Genomic DNA, 16975 nt, shown 5'->3' with positions numbered 1-16975 from the left:
TTAACTTAGCCGACACTCCATCGCTCTCAAATCTCAAACCTAGCTCTCTCTCCACCTCTCCTTAACTCACTCTCCCTTTATTTCTAAAATCTAGCCGATGCTCTCGGCGACTGGCTGTCTCTCCGGCTGTCACTCCTCTCTCCGGCCTAGATAACTGTCTCTCCTCTCTTCGGTTGTCTCTCATAGTTCATACCAGGAAAGCCGTCTCTGATGTATTTTTTCATGAACAATTTTTCAACTTAAAAACACTCATTTCATAGTTCATACCGGTAAAAGGAAGCCATGTGAATTGTCCCGCGAGAAAAAATTAATGTATAAACTACCGGTATAACTAGGACTGCTAAAAAATAATTTAGTTCGTGATTCGATTCGGGTTCGATTCGAAAAATGTGTAGTTCGAAATGGGTTTGGTTCGAAATGGCTTCGATTCGAAACGAATCAAACCAGGTTCGGTTCGAAATTAATTCAAACCAAACTCAAACCTAGGGTAAGTTCGGTTCGGTTCGGTTCGTTGCCACCCCTACTCGCGGCGAGACGAGACGGATTTTGGTTGTCACCTATTATTGTGTTGTATAAGTTAAACATCTCATCGAACTTCGAATTCATGTATGTATCCACCCCGGTTTTGTCTAAATGTAGATTCTCTTTGTACGTTTCAACTATTTTGATTGTGAAATACTTACTGTATGCCGGGTTGAGGCAGCTTGCGATAATGGCCAGGAAGGGTACATCTACCCAATATTTTATAAATTTTTGTTTCATGGCATCTATAATCGGCGTGAGAGATTTATCGTGGGTTTCAGCTTGTTCCAATTCACGATACACCCTGGAGATGTTATAGAGATGTTTGAGCAACTCAAATGACGTCGGTGAGTATGATAGTTGGACGGTTGCTGTAAAAAAGGTTCCTAGAAAATTTCTAAGCCTTTGTAGTTGCTTTCATTCTTCGTCGGTGGGATCCAATGTCATTCCCTCTGGGGTGGAGCTTCTCAAAAACTCCCCTATGATAGTTGAGTGAGGAAGACATCGGTTCAACATCCTATGGGTAAAGTTCCAATGGGTATCTATATCCCAAGGTACTCTTAACGTGCTCAATCCATATTAGCCACACATAATTGCAATCGTTGTTTTCTTTCTTCGTTTGAAACAATATGGTTAAGAGATCTCTTAAATTTAATTATCAATGGGTTTACGACTTCTATTTTAAGGCCCGCCTTCACGACGAGGTTAAGTATGTAGCAAGCACACTTTTGGTGAAACATTGCACCATTCATGACTGAGTTTAGTGATCGTTTAAAAATTTCAATGGAAGCTTTGTTGTTGCTAGCATTATCGAATGAAATAGAAAAAAAATCTTGTTTTCCATATCTCTCTTGTAAAATCACAATAATGAATTTATAAATTACATTTGAAATGTGCGGGGAATCCAACACTCGAAAACTTAATACCCTTTTTTGTAATACCCAATGATCATCGATCCAATGCCCGATAATACAAGAGTACCCAAGTCCATATTTACCGGCAGTCCATATATCAGAGGTAATTGAGACCTTATTGTTTTGATATGAAAATATAGCTCGTAGCTCATTTTTTGTGGTGGTAAACTGGTTTTTTTTATTTCATTAGCCATCTTTCTATGATGGAACCTCTTGTAAATTGGTTGACCACGCCCCTGAATGACCAACGGGGCAAAACTCATGCAACCACCAATAGCTATTGATTATTCTTTGTGGGTAATGTATTAGGCTAATTCACTAAGAATTTTTGATTCATCGTATTTTGGGTTGGTTCTGGTACCATCCGGGTTCACAAGGATTTGGATTTGTCTCGGTCCAGCATTTTCACTTGGAGCCTCACCCTTTTTTTGGTGCATTTCGGCATGTCTCTTAAAACTAGTCATACCAATATGTTTTTTATACTCAAAATTCGGTCTCTTGCAATTTTTTACCTTACATTCTAGATATTGCATAGTGCCATCCTCCAGGTAGGTCACATTATACCAGCTCACCCACCACAATATACTATTTCGGCCTCTATTCCTGGGCGCAACATGTTGTTTTGGCATTTGCAGAAAAGCCGTATTTTCTACAAAGGCCAAAACAACCTGTTTCAACCTGAAACAGAGGCTGAAACAACATATTTTTTTCTATTTTTAATTTCTATTTTTTAAAAATAAATCTAATATTCAAAAAATAAATCTAACCTATTTAAAAATAAATCTACCATTTTCAAAAATAAATCTAACCTATTTAAAATAAATCTAACATTTTAAAAATAAATCTAACATTTAAAATCAAAATAAATCCAAATTAAAAAAAATCTAACATTTAAAAAAATAAATCTAATATATTTAAAAATAAATCTAACATTTTCAAAAATAAATATAACCTATTCAAAATAAATCTAATATAACATATTTAAATTTTAATATTAAACAAATTTTAATCTAATAATCTAACCATATTCAAAAATATTTCTAACATTCAAAGATTTCTAATTATCTAACCTATTCAAAAATAAATCTAACATTATAAATAAAATCTAACATATTTAAAAATGAATCTAACATTTAAAATCAAAATAAATTCGAATTTAAAAATAAATCTAACCTATTCAAAAATAAATCCCAATTTAAAAAATAAAATCTAACCTACTTTTTAACCTATTCAAAAGTAAATTCAAATTTGAAAAATAAAATCTAACTTATTCAAAAATAAATGTAGTTACTTAACATATTCAAAAAATAAATCTAACCTATTTATTTAACATATTAAAAATAAATCCGAATTTTAAAAAAATGAAATCTAACATATTCAAAAATAAATCTAATTAACATATTAAAAAAACAAATCTAACATAAACTAAATCTAACATTCAATTTAAATTCTAAATTTCTCTACAAAAGTAAATCTAATAAAAAATAAATATAACATCAAATTTAAATTTTAAATTACTCTACAAAAATAAATTTAACATTCAATATTTCAATCTAACAAAATTTAATCTAGCAAAATTTAATCTAACAAAATTTAATCTAACAAAATTTAATGTAACATGAAATAAATGTAACATTTAATCTTGCGGGAAAATCTTGGAGAATACCTTTATAATTCCGTTTGTGTTTGCGTATTTGTAAAATGAATTAAATTAACAACTATATTTTTTTTAACTATAAAATTAAAATTGAAGAATAATGAAAATATTGAGATTGAGAGAATGAGAGATGAAAATATTGAGATAGAGATGTGAAAATTTGTGAGGGAAGGGGATTTATTTGTAGAATTTTGTTTGGAGGGATTGAAATTTGAATTAAAAAAAAAATACTGAAAAAAGGGGTCAAATCGGGTAGGGTATCGGTCAAATCCGGGTAGGCTTTTGTTTGGGGGGGGGGGGGGGGGGGGGAATGGGGGTATGAAATTTGAATTTTAAAAAAAAAAATCTAAAAAAAAGGGTCATGGGTAGGGACGGGTATCCAGGCATGGATTCACGGGCACTGATTCACGGGCACGGCTTCACGGGTACGCAGACCGGTCCGGACAGGCACGAGTGTAGTTCGGTCCGGATTCCCATGGGTTTGTTCCCTAAATTTCGTGACCGGTCCGTTTCAAACCCGCACCCGTGTATACTCGGGGCACGGGCACGGACAGACCGGACCTGGTTTGACCCGCCCGACTTTAATCTGTACACTATGTCATAGTATGTATATTATCATAGCCCCACTATTAGTCAATGTTTTTAAATGCAATTGTATTCATGCACAGAGAATATCACTGCATACTGCATATACGATATATAATCGTACATGCATATTTTAATGTGGATTTATATATACGAATTTTAAAATGAGCTGTCAATTCTCACATTCACGAGTCATTGCACGCTAACAAGATAATTCCCGCACTCAGTATTATGCATCCGCTTTAAAATTCGCATATTTCTATCCTGTATTTAGAATTACGGAGAAGGCATATTCCAAGTTTGTATGCGAATTTCAATTGATTTATCATAATAAATTCGTCGTATTTAAAAGATGAATCATCATTTTCTTCAGTGTTAGCGATTACTGATTCGAAATCTAGTGTCTACATCGTTAGTGGGATGAAGAAGTTTAATTCTCATCCCAAAGTTTTTATAAGAATATTTAAAAATCGTGCTTTGTTTCTATTATTATAATAAAGTTTGCTGGCTTTAAAAAAACTACGTAAAATTCAAGCGAATTAATAACGAATACGTCTTCCATGATAAATTAAAAATGTAATATTCCTATTGAGGTAAGTCATAGAGTTTTGAGCCTCGTATTATGCTAGAAAATAACGAATACGTCTCAACTCTCCTCTCACGGATGCAATACAGGAATACAAAATTTATCAAATTCATTGATTCCGGCCGAACAATCGCTATTTTATTTGACCAATTGTCTTGGGACCGTAACAGTCAACAGTATCGATAACCTTCAGTTTTACATGGCATACGGTATACAGACAATATGGAGTCTTTTACTGACAGGTGGGGAACGAAGGGGTACGGGAAGTAATAGTGGGTCCCAAATGCCAGTTGAATTCTTTAGAACTATGATTTGCTTTTATCACAGACTCACAGTTCGCCTTTAACCTAACGATTAGGAAACAAAGGGAGACAAGGTTACACGTACCGTGCGGGTCACCGCGAGTGATGCGACTCGTCGAGATTCTATAGTTTCTCAACTCCCAAGAGCAGCTTACTACTAGCTAACTCACATTCGTTCAGCTCTCTCTCTCCATCTCTCTGTGCCGCTTCTGTCACCCTTGTCGTCTTCCAATCGTCGCAGCTCTTCTACGAATACATTTTCTTTCCCTCTTCCCAGCTTAAACCCAGTCACCCAGATCACCAATGCAGGATCAAACAACCAACAGGGACTACTAACGAATCGCTCGCCAGCTGGAGAACAACTGAGAGAAGCAATGGCGGTGGATTCGAGCAATGGAGGTGCAGCAGCCGAGGGATCGAGCAAGAAGGATGAGAAGAAGAGGCCGGAGCAGAGTGTGGCCTTTTACGAGCTGTTCTCCTTTGCCGACAAGTGGGACCGCCTCCTCATGGCTGCTGGCAGCCTCGGAGCTGTCGTCCATGGCGCTGCCATGCCCGTGTTCTTCCTCCTCTTCGGAGAGCTCATCAATGGCTTTGGTAAGAACCAGATGCACCTCCGCAAGATGACGGATGAGGTCTCCAAGGCAAGTATTAGATCGTATTAGACCATATCTCTCTTCCATTTCCATGTTAAGTTGTTTATTTGTTGATGTCTTGCTCTAATTTGTTTGTTTTATTTCTTCTCGTTGACAGTATGCTCTGTACTTCGTCTACCTTGGGCTGGTGGTTTGCGTTTCCTCTTACGCTGGTGAGCTTTCATTTTTTGCATTCTGTTACCTTTTTTCGTTCTTTTGCTAAAAAGAAAAAAAGTTAGTCAAAGAGAGAAAACAATCTTAAGGATTCAAACGAAAAATCACTGGCGGAGTAGGACTAAACAACCTTTTCATTACTTTCCGCCTCTCCCATCTTGACTATTTTCCTCTGGGTTTTTTTTTGCAAAAATTTCCCTCTACTCCACCTTTTTTTATGTTAAATGGACATTAATCTTACTGTTGGCAATAGTCGCTGTTTAGAGCTAAGCTTTATCTCAACGTTTGTGCAATGTGTTGCAGAGATTGCTTGCTGGATGTACACAGGAGAGAGGCAAGTGATTGCTTTGAGGAAGAAGTATCTTGAAGCTGTGCTGAGGCAGGATGTGGGTTTCTTCGACACTGATGCACGCACCGGTGATATTGTTTTCGGTGTCTCCACTGATACACTTCTTGTACAAGACGCCATTGGAGAGAAGGTAATTTCATAATTTTGTCTTTTTAGTTGAATTACTGCAACACCCCCCTTTTGTCTTTTTAGTTGAATTAGTGCAAAATCACAATTAATAAGCGCTTGTAAAACAGGTGGGCAACTTTATTCACTACCTTGCTACCTTCTTTACTGGGCTTGTTGTTGGTTTTGTTGCTGCTTGGAGGCTCGCATTACTTAGTGTTGCTGTGATACCCGGCATAGCTTTTGCTGGAGGCTTATACGCATATACTCTCACTGGACTTACATCCAAGAGTCGAGAATCCTATGCCAATGCTGGTATAGTAGCTGAGCAGGTAAACTTTTTCTCCCATATTAGTGTTTTCATTCACACGTACCCTTACTGAATATTTTTTGCAATCCAAAATATTTATGTTATTTTTAGTTTCTATTGAGGGTTATTGGCTGGAATTATTGGGTGGATTACCGTAGATCAAACTTGGGAGGTCAAAAATGTTAATTATTTCTACATATATTACACGCAAAAGATTATATGAAATGTATGATTGGAATCTAAGGATTGGTAGCTGATGCTGGGAAACACTCCAGCAGGAGACCTTTCTAGGGACTAGGTACTTTTCATGCTAGATGTTTGGTTATGCATTCGTGTACAAAGACTATTTGTTGTTTTGTTGAAATAGAGAAAATTAGGTTGAATAAACCCAATCAAAATTCGGTTGTGGGAGCCAAATGAAAATTTTCTGTATTGGCCCATATCTCCTATAAAACACATGGGTCCCCTTTATCTTATCTCTGCATCTGGAGACTGTGACACATTTGTCTGCTTTGACTAGCACAGTGGTATGAATGATCAAATACTGGTTGGTTCATTGTACACATGTTCCATCAACTAAATCACCATTTTTCATTTTTTTCAATAAAGTCATGTTTTTTTTTTTTTTTTTTTGTCATGATTGATGTCTGGTCAGGGGAAAAGCTTGATTGCTGAATGAAGATGTAGGTCCACCCCTGCAAATATCATAGATTTTCTATTTTTTTTTTAAAGTCTGAAGTTCATATATCACACCTTACTTGAAACACTTTACTTTATGCAAAAAACAGTGAAATGCTGTACAAATACTATTCAGTCTTTTTATAGATATTTTATTATCAAATTTTCTGCATAAAATAGGGAGCTTTTTTTGTTCATTCTCTTTGGAGCCGAAAACCTTTGTTCAGTAATCAGTTGTTGTCTGCTCTTATTGTGCAGGCAATTGCACAAGTGCGGACAGTATATTCATTTGTGGGAGAAAGTAAGGCACTCAATTCTTACTCAGATGCAATTCAAAACACATTAAAGCTGGGGTACAAGGCAGGAATGGCAAAAGGTCTGGGTATTGGGTCAACATATGGGATTGCGTGCATGTCATGGGCACTAGTATTCTGGTATGCGGGTGTCTTTATAAGAAATGGACAAACTGATGGTGGAAAGGCCTTCACTGCAATCTTCTCTGCTATTGTTGGTGGAATGTAAGTTCAGAAACTGAAAGAAATGAAAGCTTTTTTGTAATTGGTTTTGAAAAGTGATTCATTTCTCTGCTGCTGTTGGTACCATATTGAGCAAGTGATTTTTCCATAATATATCTTATTAGTAGGAGAACACCCTTTTGTTGTTATTGAGTTGAATTATTTTACTGAGTGCAGGAGCCTTGGGCAGGCATTCTCAAACCTAGGGGCCTTCAGCAAGGGAAAAATTGCTGGGTTCAAGCTGCTGGAGGTGATTCGTCAGAGACCCACTATAGTACAAGATCAAGCTGATGGCCAGTGCTTGGAAAACGTACAAGGCAATATAGAATTCAAGGAAGTCACATTTAGCTATCCGTCACGGCCTGATGTAATTATATTCCGAGATTTCTCTCTCTTTTTCCCTGCCGGAAAAACAACTGCGGTGGTCGGTGGTAGTGGGTCCGGGAAGAGCACAGTTGTGGCACTCATTGAAAGATTTTATGATCCAAACCAGGGTGAGTAAAATGCAGTACTAGTATTTGAATGTTTTTCTTTCTCATTGTATTAGTTTTTGGGTTTCTTTCCCTTTGTGTTGATTCTGTGTTTTCTTTCTCATTATGTTAATTTTGGGATGTAGTCAGCAATTTTTTCTCCCTATTTTTGTTTAAAAGAAAAATGGGGGGGGGGGGGGGGGGGGGTTTAGAGAGCTACAGCTCCAAAGGAACTATTACAGTAAACAAAAGCAGTGATGTTGCCCAACAGCTATACACTCTGATCAGATGTGGCATTATAGTCAGAAATCACCAAAAACTGATTGTGTAAATAGTGACAGATGCCTGAATCTTGTATTATGCTTTTATAAACAGGACATGTTTTGCTTGACAATGTGGATATAAAGACGTTGCAGCTGAAATGGCTGAGAGAGCAGACTGGTCTGGTAAATCAGGAGCCAGCTCTATTTGCAACAACTATTCTTGAAAACATACTGTATGGTAAACCTGACGCTACAATGGCCGAGGTAGAAGCAGCTGCAACTGCTTCGAATGCTCATAGCTTCATCTCTCTTCTTCCAAATGGCTACAAGACTCAAGTGAGTTTCCTTATCTGGCAATTTCCTTTTGTTCTTTTGAACTAGAATTCTTTATGTGAATCTCATGAAATAATGTACATCCTCTTGTCAACCTTAGGTAGGGGAACGAGGGGTCCAGCTGTCAGGTGGCCAGAAGCAACGCATTGCCATAGCCCGTGCCATGCTCAAAAACCCCAAGATACTTCTCCTAGATGAGGCCACCAGTGCATTAGATGCTGGCTCAGAGAGTATAGTACAAGAAGCCCTCGATCGCCTTATGGTTGGCAGAACGACTGTAGTAGTTGCCCACCGTCTCTGCACCATACAAAATGTGGATATGATCGCGGTGATCCAGCAAGGACAGGTTGCTGAAACTGGGACCCACCACGAACTCCTTGCAAAAGGAAGCTCTGGTGCATACGCATCTCTGATTCGATTCCAAGAGATGGCGAGAAACAGAGACTTTGGTGGCACCTCCACTCGTAGGTCTCGCTCATTGCATCTGAGCCACTCCCTTTCTACCAAATCTCTTAGCCTTAGGCAAGGAAGCTTAAGAAATTTAAGCTATCAGTATAGCACTGGGGCTGATGGTCAGATAGAGATGGTTTCTACAGCAGATTATGATCGGAAGTATCCTGCACCACGTGGCTACTTTTTTAAGTTATTGAAATTAAATGCTCCAGAGTGGCCTTATGCAGTGCTGGGTGCCATCGGGTCGGTTCTGTCAGGGTTCATAGGGCCCACATTTGCTATTGTCATGAGTTGCATGATAGAGGTGTTCTATTATAGGGATCCTAATGCCATGGAGAGAAAAACAAAGGAGTATGTGTTTATCTATATTGGTACTGGAGTTTATGCGGTTGGTGCATACCTGGTGCAGCATTACTTCTTCAGTATCATGGGAGAAAATCTTACCACCAGAGTTCGCAGAATGATGCTTTCTGGTATACTGGTTCTTTTTCTTGTTAAGTATTATTCAAATTTGGTCTTTAAAATTATGCAATCGTACATTTATTCCTAAAAATTGTAAGTATGTCAACATACTTAATTGAGTGATAGTCGATATTTAGAATAATCCATGATGAACTTACTGATGTCTTTTTAACTATTCTTGATAGTGTCACCTTTAAATCTCAAAGTATGCTCATGAATATAGAGGTCATTATTTTTGTACTTTATAATGGAGCCTATCATATTGTAAATCATTTTAGCAGTTAAAAAATTTCTTCATTGAAACATACATGTTTCTTGAATGATTTTTATTTTCATTATTTTTGTAGTAATACTGAGGAATGAAGTTGGTTGGTTCGATGAAGAGGAGAACAATTCAAGTCTGGTGGCTGCACGATTGGCAATAGATGCAGCTGATGTCAAGTCGGCCATAGCTGAGAGGATATCCGTTATTTTACAGAATATGACCTCGCTCCTCACATCTTTCATAGTTGGTTTCATTATTGAATGGCGGGTTGCGCTTCTTATTCTTGCCACCTTCCCGCTTCTTGTTTTTGCTAACTTTGCTCAGGTATCTATTTTATCTCTCTTTTCAGAATTTTGACCAATTTTTTATTCATAGCATTGAATAAAATAAATATCCTTATCATCATGATTGCAAAATTTTCCAAACTAGCAAGGCCTCAATGATTCCTAACGGCTCACAGGCTCATTTGTACCAGGTTGTACTCTAGCCCTTGGGCTGCAATGAATCATCGCGGCCTTGCTAGTTTTGGACATTTTGCAAAAATGATGATACGTATTTATTTTTTTATTTTTTTAATGCCATGAATAAAAAAATCTGGAATTTAGGTTTTCATTAGTTTGGCCTATTAGAATGTTGACTTTGGCTGGTAAGAAATAGTCCAAATTGTAATGTGGATTACACTTAAATATAATTATTACACCTCTGGTGTGAACTGGGGACCAGTGGCCCCATTACTGCTACACTGCATGACATTACTATGGGAGGCATGTGCCCTCCTGCCAGATGCTGGTATCTTTTCTTTCTTTCTGCCAATCTGCTAGTAAATTTGACCTATGTGCAGCATGGAAAAAGGAAAAGGCAATTGTACTGTTAGACAGCTATTTACTGATAACATTTATGCTTTTAATAGCATTGCTTTTCTTTTCATTTCTTTTTACTTTCGTTTGGGAAGAGCATCTTGTTTAAGTTAGGCTGAAATTGAAACTTTCCAATCATAACATTTTCCTTTTGCCCATATGCTGCCTAAAGCTGGAATCTAGATTTTTTTTACAATGTTCCATTTCAGCTATTGTAAACAAAGGTTTAGGTGTCATTTGTGACTTAAAATTCCTTTTAATGTATTGCTACAAACTCTGAATACTAAACATCATATTTGAATGTCATAAGTGATGCATGGACATCATAAATGATACGAACACGGAGTTTGTATTGCTGCAAACTCTGAATTCTAAACATTATATTTGAATGTCATAAGTGATGCATGGACATCATAAATGATACGAACACGGAGTCCGTTTCGTGCAACATCAAAGAGTGGAGAAATTAAATGCTGTCCTCTGATCTTGCATAAAATGAATTCCAAATGTCACAAAACTTGATATTTTGCATCGTATTTAGTATGGAACATGATCAATGGTCTGGATTTGTCTTCTGGAATTATTTTAATAAATTTTGAAAACAACAAAAGTTAATTCCCAAATGGTTCATGAACCTTACTTCATGGTAGTAAAACTCATTTGTAGTAGAATTGACATACTCTTGTGCAAGGGACATGGACTTCCAAACTATATTTCCTTGGTAAAATTGCTGCCCAACAATCTTTGACTCCTGCTTATTAAACTCAGTAAACCTTTTGCCATTACCTGGGCTTGAACAAGCAACCTCATCTTTTGAGAAACTTCCCAGACGACTGACCAATGGCTGGTGAAAATGATTATTATAAACTCAATTACCTTCAAACACAGTCCAAAAAAAAAAGGCCTCTATGTAAACTGGTGAATTTTTACAATGAAGATTATCTTAAAGTAAGTTTTTGTTGGTATTTATTAGACCTTAATTATTTGTACAGAAATCTAACAAATGTTTTTAAAACCATCCAGCAACTATCGATGAAGGGGTTTGCCGGGGACACAGCAAAGGCACATGCCAAGGCTAGCATGATAGCTGGGGAGGGTGTGAGCAACATCCGCACTGTGGCTGCTTTCAATGCACAGGACAAGATACTCGATCTCTTTGGCAATGAACTCTGCATCCCCCAGCGCCGCAGCCTACGCCGCAGCCAGACGGCTGGTCTCCTCTTCGGCCTTTCCCAGCTCTTTCTCTATTCCTCTGAAGCCCTTGTGCTCTGGTATGTAGCAAAATCTTTTGTGCCTTCACTTGTTAATATTTTAAGACCCATCAAGCAGGCCTAAACATAGTAGTTGACCTTTTTAAATATCAAGCCTAGTACTGACCCATAATGCTTAATTGCAAGTATCATAAGATCATATTCTTCTCATATATGCCAAGGGCCCAATAATCACTCATTTCCCTTCCAGTATGAGACTAAATCTATGGTGTCACATTTACCTCAGTACAATCACGTCTCATGCGAACTTCTTTGTAAAATATGCTCTATTCTCCTTCAACCAATAAACTTGCCCCATGCCATGCATTTCAAATTCAAAGTTCCTTATCTTTTCAGTGGACAATGAAGCCAGAGTGGTGATATATTTAAGACTGAAAACCTTCTAATGTCTGTCAATCTGAGGAATAACTGGAAAAAAAAATGTGAGAAGTGCAGCTAGGGAATAACTCATGTTTATCTTTGGCCCTTTGGTCCCTGGATAGAACCATCTGCCAAAGGATAGCGTGTGATTTAATATCAAATTGATTTTTTTAATATGTGGCTGAGATCCTTATAAATTATGCAACATTTTGATCAAAATCTTGCCAATTGTCCTGTGTAACAGTACTCATAGGGATTGCTGTGATTACGCTGTAACATCACGATTCATGCCTCCATTTCCATTGTTGGGGCATGACAAGTAGTCTAATCTTACAAAATTGAAAAATAGTATTTGTGGCTAATATCAGCTATTAGGACTTAACTGTGGTGGTTTGAACAGGTATGGGGCCCACTTAGTGCGCCACCATCACTCAACCTTCTCCAAGGTCATCAAGGTGTTTGTTGTTCTTGTCATCACTGCCAACTCAGTGGCTGAAACCATCAGCCTGGCCCCAGAGATAATCCGTGGAGGTGAGTCCATTCGCTCAGTCTTCGCTACACTAAATCGGCCAACCCGGATCGAGCCTGATGACCCTGAGTCTGAGCAAGCCGACTCCATTCGTGGTGAGATAGAGTTCAAGCATGTTGATTTCGTTTATCCAGCCCGACCTGACATCCAGGTCTTCAAGGACTTCAATTTGAGAATCCACGCGGGCCGTAGCCAGGCTCTTGTTGGGGCAAGTGGATCGGGTAAAAGCACAGTCATTTCCCTTGTTGAGCGGTTCTACGACCCATGTGCTGGCAAAGTCATGGTAGATGGGAAGGATATACGTCGGTACAACCTGAAGTCCATCAGGCGAAAAATTGGTCTTGTGCAACAGGAGCCGGCGCTGTTCGCCTCTAGCATATTAGACAATATTGCATATGGTAAAGAAGGAGCCACCGAAGAGGAGGTAATTGAAGCAGCTAAAGCAGCTAATGTGCACGGGTTTGTCAGTCAGTTACCAGAGGGCTACAAAACAATGGTCGGAGAGAGAGGGATGCAACTCTCAGGGGGTCAGAAACAGAGGATTGCAATTGCCAGAGCAGTGCTGAAAGACCCAGTTATACTTCTACTGGATGAGGCGACAAGTGCATTAGATGCAGAGTCGGAATGTGTATTGCAAGAGGCATTGCAGAAGCTGATGAAAGGGAGAACGACTGTAGTGGTGGCGCATAGGCTGTCGACTATTAGAGGGGTTGATAACATTGCAGTGGTTCAGGATGGGAAAATTGTTGAGAAGGGAAGCCACCATGAGTTGTTATCTCGGCCAGAAGGTGCGTACTCAAAATTGCTACAGCTGCAACACCATAATATTTGATATAAGATGCTTGATTTCATCTCTCTCTCTCTCTCTCTGGTTTATGGTGTCTGGGTTGATTTTTCTTTCTAATTTTCTTTTATGGAAGGGTGATTGTAGATACTAGGAAGCTATGCATGCGTAGAGTATCTAATGATAAATTTTAGCTTCTCTTTAGTTGGAAAATTTGGGTGTAAATGTACTCACTTTATATGGCACGTCACGAACTTCGGATTTATGCTGCCATTGATGTAGCTTGCTATCATCCTTTTTGTAGTTTCAAGTTATGTGTAGGCTATATATTTGAGAGCAGAACAATATAGAACACAAGGATAATTCTTACTACCACTATTATAAAAAATATATATATATATTTGGAGCTCTTATTTTATTTCACTTGCAAGCGTAATCAAAGAAAATAGCCACCTCTAATTCGGTAACCTATTTATGTGTAGTTCAAACCACTTTACTAGCTAATTAGCATCACTATGATGATATCACTATTCGTAAAGACAATGCCATAATGGTGAAGTATTCTTGTTTAGATGTGTCGTTTAATTTTATGTCAACGATTTGTTTTTTTTTCTGAAAAAAAGGAGAGATGGAAGTGGAGCCTTCAAATTTCATCGATGAAAGACATGAGTAGCCGATTTTTTTATTTTTACCCAAAAATATTATTATTTTAATTAAAATACTCAGCTTTTCGCCGGAATTTTAAAAATACCCAACCCGTGGAATTTTTCCACGAGTTGAAATTTGAATTCCCACCGTGGAAAAATTCCACGGGCCAGACCCATTTTTTTTTTTTTTTTTTTTTTTTTTTTAAAACAGAAATTTGTATTTATTTTTTATTTTTTGTATTGAAATATTAGAAATATTGGATATATTTCTTTGAAAATAGATGAAATACAATATAATTTGATTTATTAGAAAGACTGCAACAAATAACCCGGATCAATATTTTTCAGATCAGATTTTTCGCGGCTGTAAGAAAAATTAATATATTTCTTTATGTGTTATTGGAAAAAAATAAAAATGCTTAGATTCCGAGTTATTGATCCCGGTTCAAAAGTCACTTCTATGTAATTTAGAAAATATTATGATCTTTCTAGTACATTTAATTTATTAAAAGTTTTATCTATTTTGAGAATTATTTTTGAATAATAATCATTAAATAAATTAAAGTTTTTGTTTTTTTTTCAAAATAGATATAACTTTTAATAAATTAAATGTACTAGAAAGATCATAATATTTTCTAGATTACATAGAAGTGACTTTTGAACCGAGATCAATAACTCGGAATCTAAGGATTTTTATTTTTTTCCAATAACACATAAAGAAATATATTAATTTTTCTTACAGCCGCGAAAAATCCGATCTGAAAAATATTGATCCGGGTTATTTGTTGCAGTCTTTCTAATAAATCAAATTATATTGTATTACATCTATTTTCAAAGAAATATATCCAATATTTCTAATATTTCAATACAAAAAATAAAAAATAAATACAAATTTCTGTTTTAAAAAACAAAAAAACAAAAAAAAAAATGTATCTGCCCCGTGGATATAACTTTTGAATAATAATAATTAAATAAATTAAAGTTTTTGTTTTTTTTTTCAAAATAGATATAACTTTTAATAAATTAAATGTACTAGAAAGATCATAATATTTTCTAGATTACATAGAAGTGACTTTTGAACCGGGATCAATAACTCGGAATCTAAGCATTTTTTTTTTTTCCAATAACACATAAAGAAATATATTAATTTTTCTTACAGCCGCGAAAAATCCGATCTGAAAAATATTGATCCGGGTTATTTGTTGCAGTCATTCTAATAAATCAAATTATATTGTATTCCATCTATTTCCAAAGAAATATATCCAATATTTCTAATATTTCAATACAAAAAATAAAAAATAAATACAAATTTCTGTTTAAAAAAAAAAAAAAAAAAAAAAAAAATGGGTCTGGCCCGTGGAATTTTTCCACGGTGGGAATTCAAATTTCAACCCGTGGAAAAATTCCACGGGTTGGGTATTTTTAAAATTCCGGCGAAAAGCTGGGTATTTTAATTAAAATAATAATATTTTTAGGTAAAAATAAAAAAATCGGCATGAGTAGTGTTACTTGTACGTAAATGAAAAAAAAATTACAATGAAATAAAACAGAGAAAGTTACAGGTAAACAATTAAACAGGGACTGAAGTTAGGTTCTTAACTATTGAGCATCGAGGGACCAAAAACCACTCATAATTTCCAGTTGAATCCGGTTAAAGATTATTAAAAAATCCTCGATAGTTTACTGAGATTTATATGTAACTATTATATTGTCATTACGATTTTTTTTACATAAAAATTTAACATGCACATTTGAAACAATGGCAATAACAGATTGTCCTCGTAATTTTTTCGATTAAGTTACGTGGTGCTCAGATATATTAAAAAGTTATGCTTCAAAATATTTGATTATTTATTTAACATTTCAAAAGTTCATAATTATGCAAAAAATCGCATGTTTAATAAATATGATGATGAATCTTGCATCTTTCAATTTTCGCAAAATACATCTAAACAAAAATTAATGGTGGTATTAATGAGTATTATCATAATTAAAGGTTTAAAAAATTCTGATACGCATTTCAGAAAAAATGAGAAATGTAAATATGTTTTTGCATATCGCATGTCACCCTTATCACATCATTTTAAATTACCCCATGCTCAACCAAACTGAAGTCAAGAGGAGAGAATTTTATTAAAAATAAATATAGAGACAAAGAAATAGTAGGTGTATACATACTTAATTTCACAAATTTTAGCAAATAAAGAAGTTTTATGTAAATAAACGGTACTACTTTAATCTATGCGTCTTTATCGTCTATATTGTGAAATATTTTTGAAATTTTCTTAATATATTTGTTACGTTCGAATATGGACATTTTTAGAATAATTTATTAGTTAAATGTGCATTGTATTATAAATTTAGCAGAGTAACTTCTTTAATTCAATAAGAAATTGTATTATATAGGATGTTGAATTAAGGAACAATAATAGATTATGTTTAGATCAGTGAGATTATTACAATATTGCATCGTGCTAATGATATTGAATATTTTTCTTGCCATCAATTAATGGTGATCTATGCGTTTCGACCCAAATATACAATTTAAAAATATGTATAAAATTGTAGATAGATTGTTAGTGAAAATGGTTATATTCAAAATGCAACATATAGGGTTGGTGTATAAGTCTAAATGTAGGTAATTTTAGTGGCAGATTTAAATGACAAATACAATTATGGGCTTAAAGAACCAATATTATCAAATTTATAAAAGAAATTTATCTAGGAGTGCAAATGGATTGAATACGGATCAAATAGTGGTAAATCATATCCGTATTTTTTTTTTTAATACAGATACAATAAAATATTAATAGCTAAATATCAGATATTAGATGTTAAACGGATATAAAGCAAATCATATATTAAATTAATGAATATGAATACAAATACGGATATAATTTGAATCCATATTTTAGATATTGTAACAAAATTAGCATATCATTAAATAAATCA

General features: G+C 35.6%; 1 protein-coding gene across 1 annotated transcript; it reads left to right on the top strand.

Annotated features, from left to right (window-relative positions):
• Positions 1–4613: 4613 nt before the first annotated feature.
• Positions 4614–13699, top strand: LOC144573749 (ABC transporter B family member 19-like). Its single transcript, XM_078323496.1, has 11 exons — positions 4614–5207; positions 5317–5371; positions 5676–5851; positions 5958–6158; positions 7073–7332; positions 7507–7823; positions 8175–8398; positions 8496–9321; positions 9658–9899; positions 11456–11703; positions 12464–13699. The coding sequence occupies exons 1-11, from the start codon at positions 4941–4943 to the stop codon at positions 13422–13424; spliced, it is 3777 nt and encodes a 1258-aa protein (XP_078179622.1). The 5' UTR covers positions 4614–4940; the 3' UTR covers positions 13425–13699.
• Positions 13700–16975: the final 3276 nt, after the last annotated feature.

This window comes from Carex rostrata, chromosome 22 (assembly GCF_964058835.1).
Source record: "Carex rostrata chromosome 22, lpCarRost1.2, whole genome shotgun sequence".
Classification (NCBI taxonomy): domain Eukaryota; kingdom Viridiplantae; phylum Streptophyta; class Magnoliopsida; order Poales; family Cyperaceae; genus Carex; species Carex rostrata.
The sequence above is the reverse complement of the archived record's forward strand: the minus strand, read 5'-3'. Positions and strand labels throughout refer to the sequence as shown.

Coding starts and splice junctions, on each gene's coding strand:
- LOC144573749 (XM_078323496.1), top strand. CDS start 4,941: ATGGCGGTGGATTCGAGCAATGGAGGTGCAGCAGCCGAGGGATCGAGC. Junction 5,852..5,957: donor AAGACGCCATTGGAGAGAAG/GTAATTTCATAA, acceptor CTTGTAAAACAG/GTGGGCAACTTTATTCACTA. Junction 7,333..7,506: donor TCTGCTATTGTTGGTGGAAT/GTAAGTTCAGAA, acceptor TACTGAGTGCAG/GAGCCTTGGGCAGGCATTCT.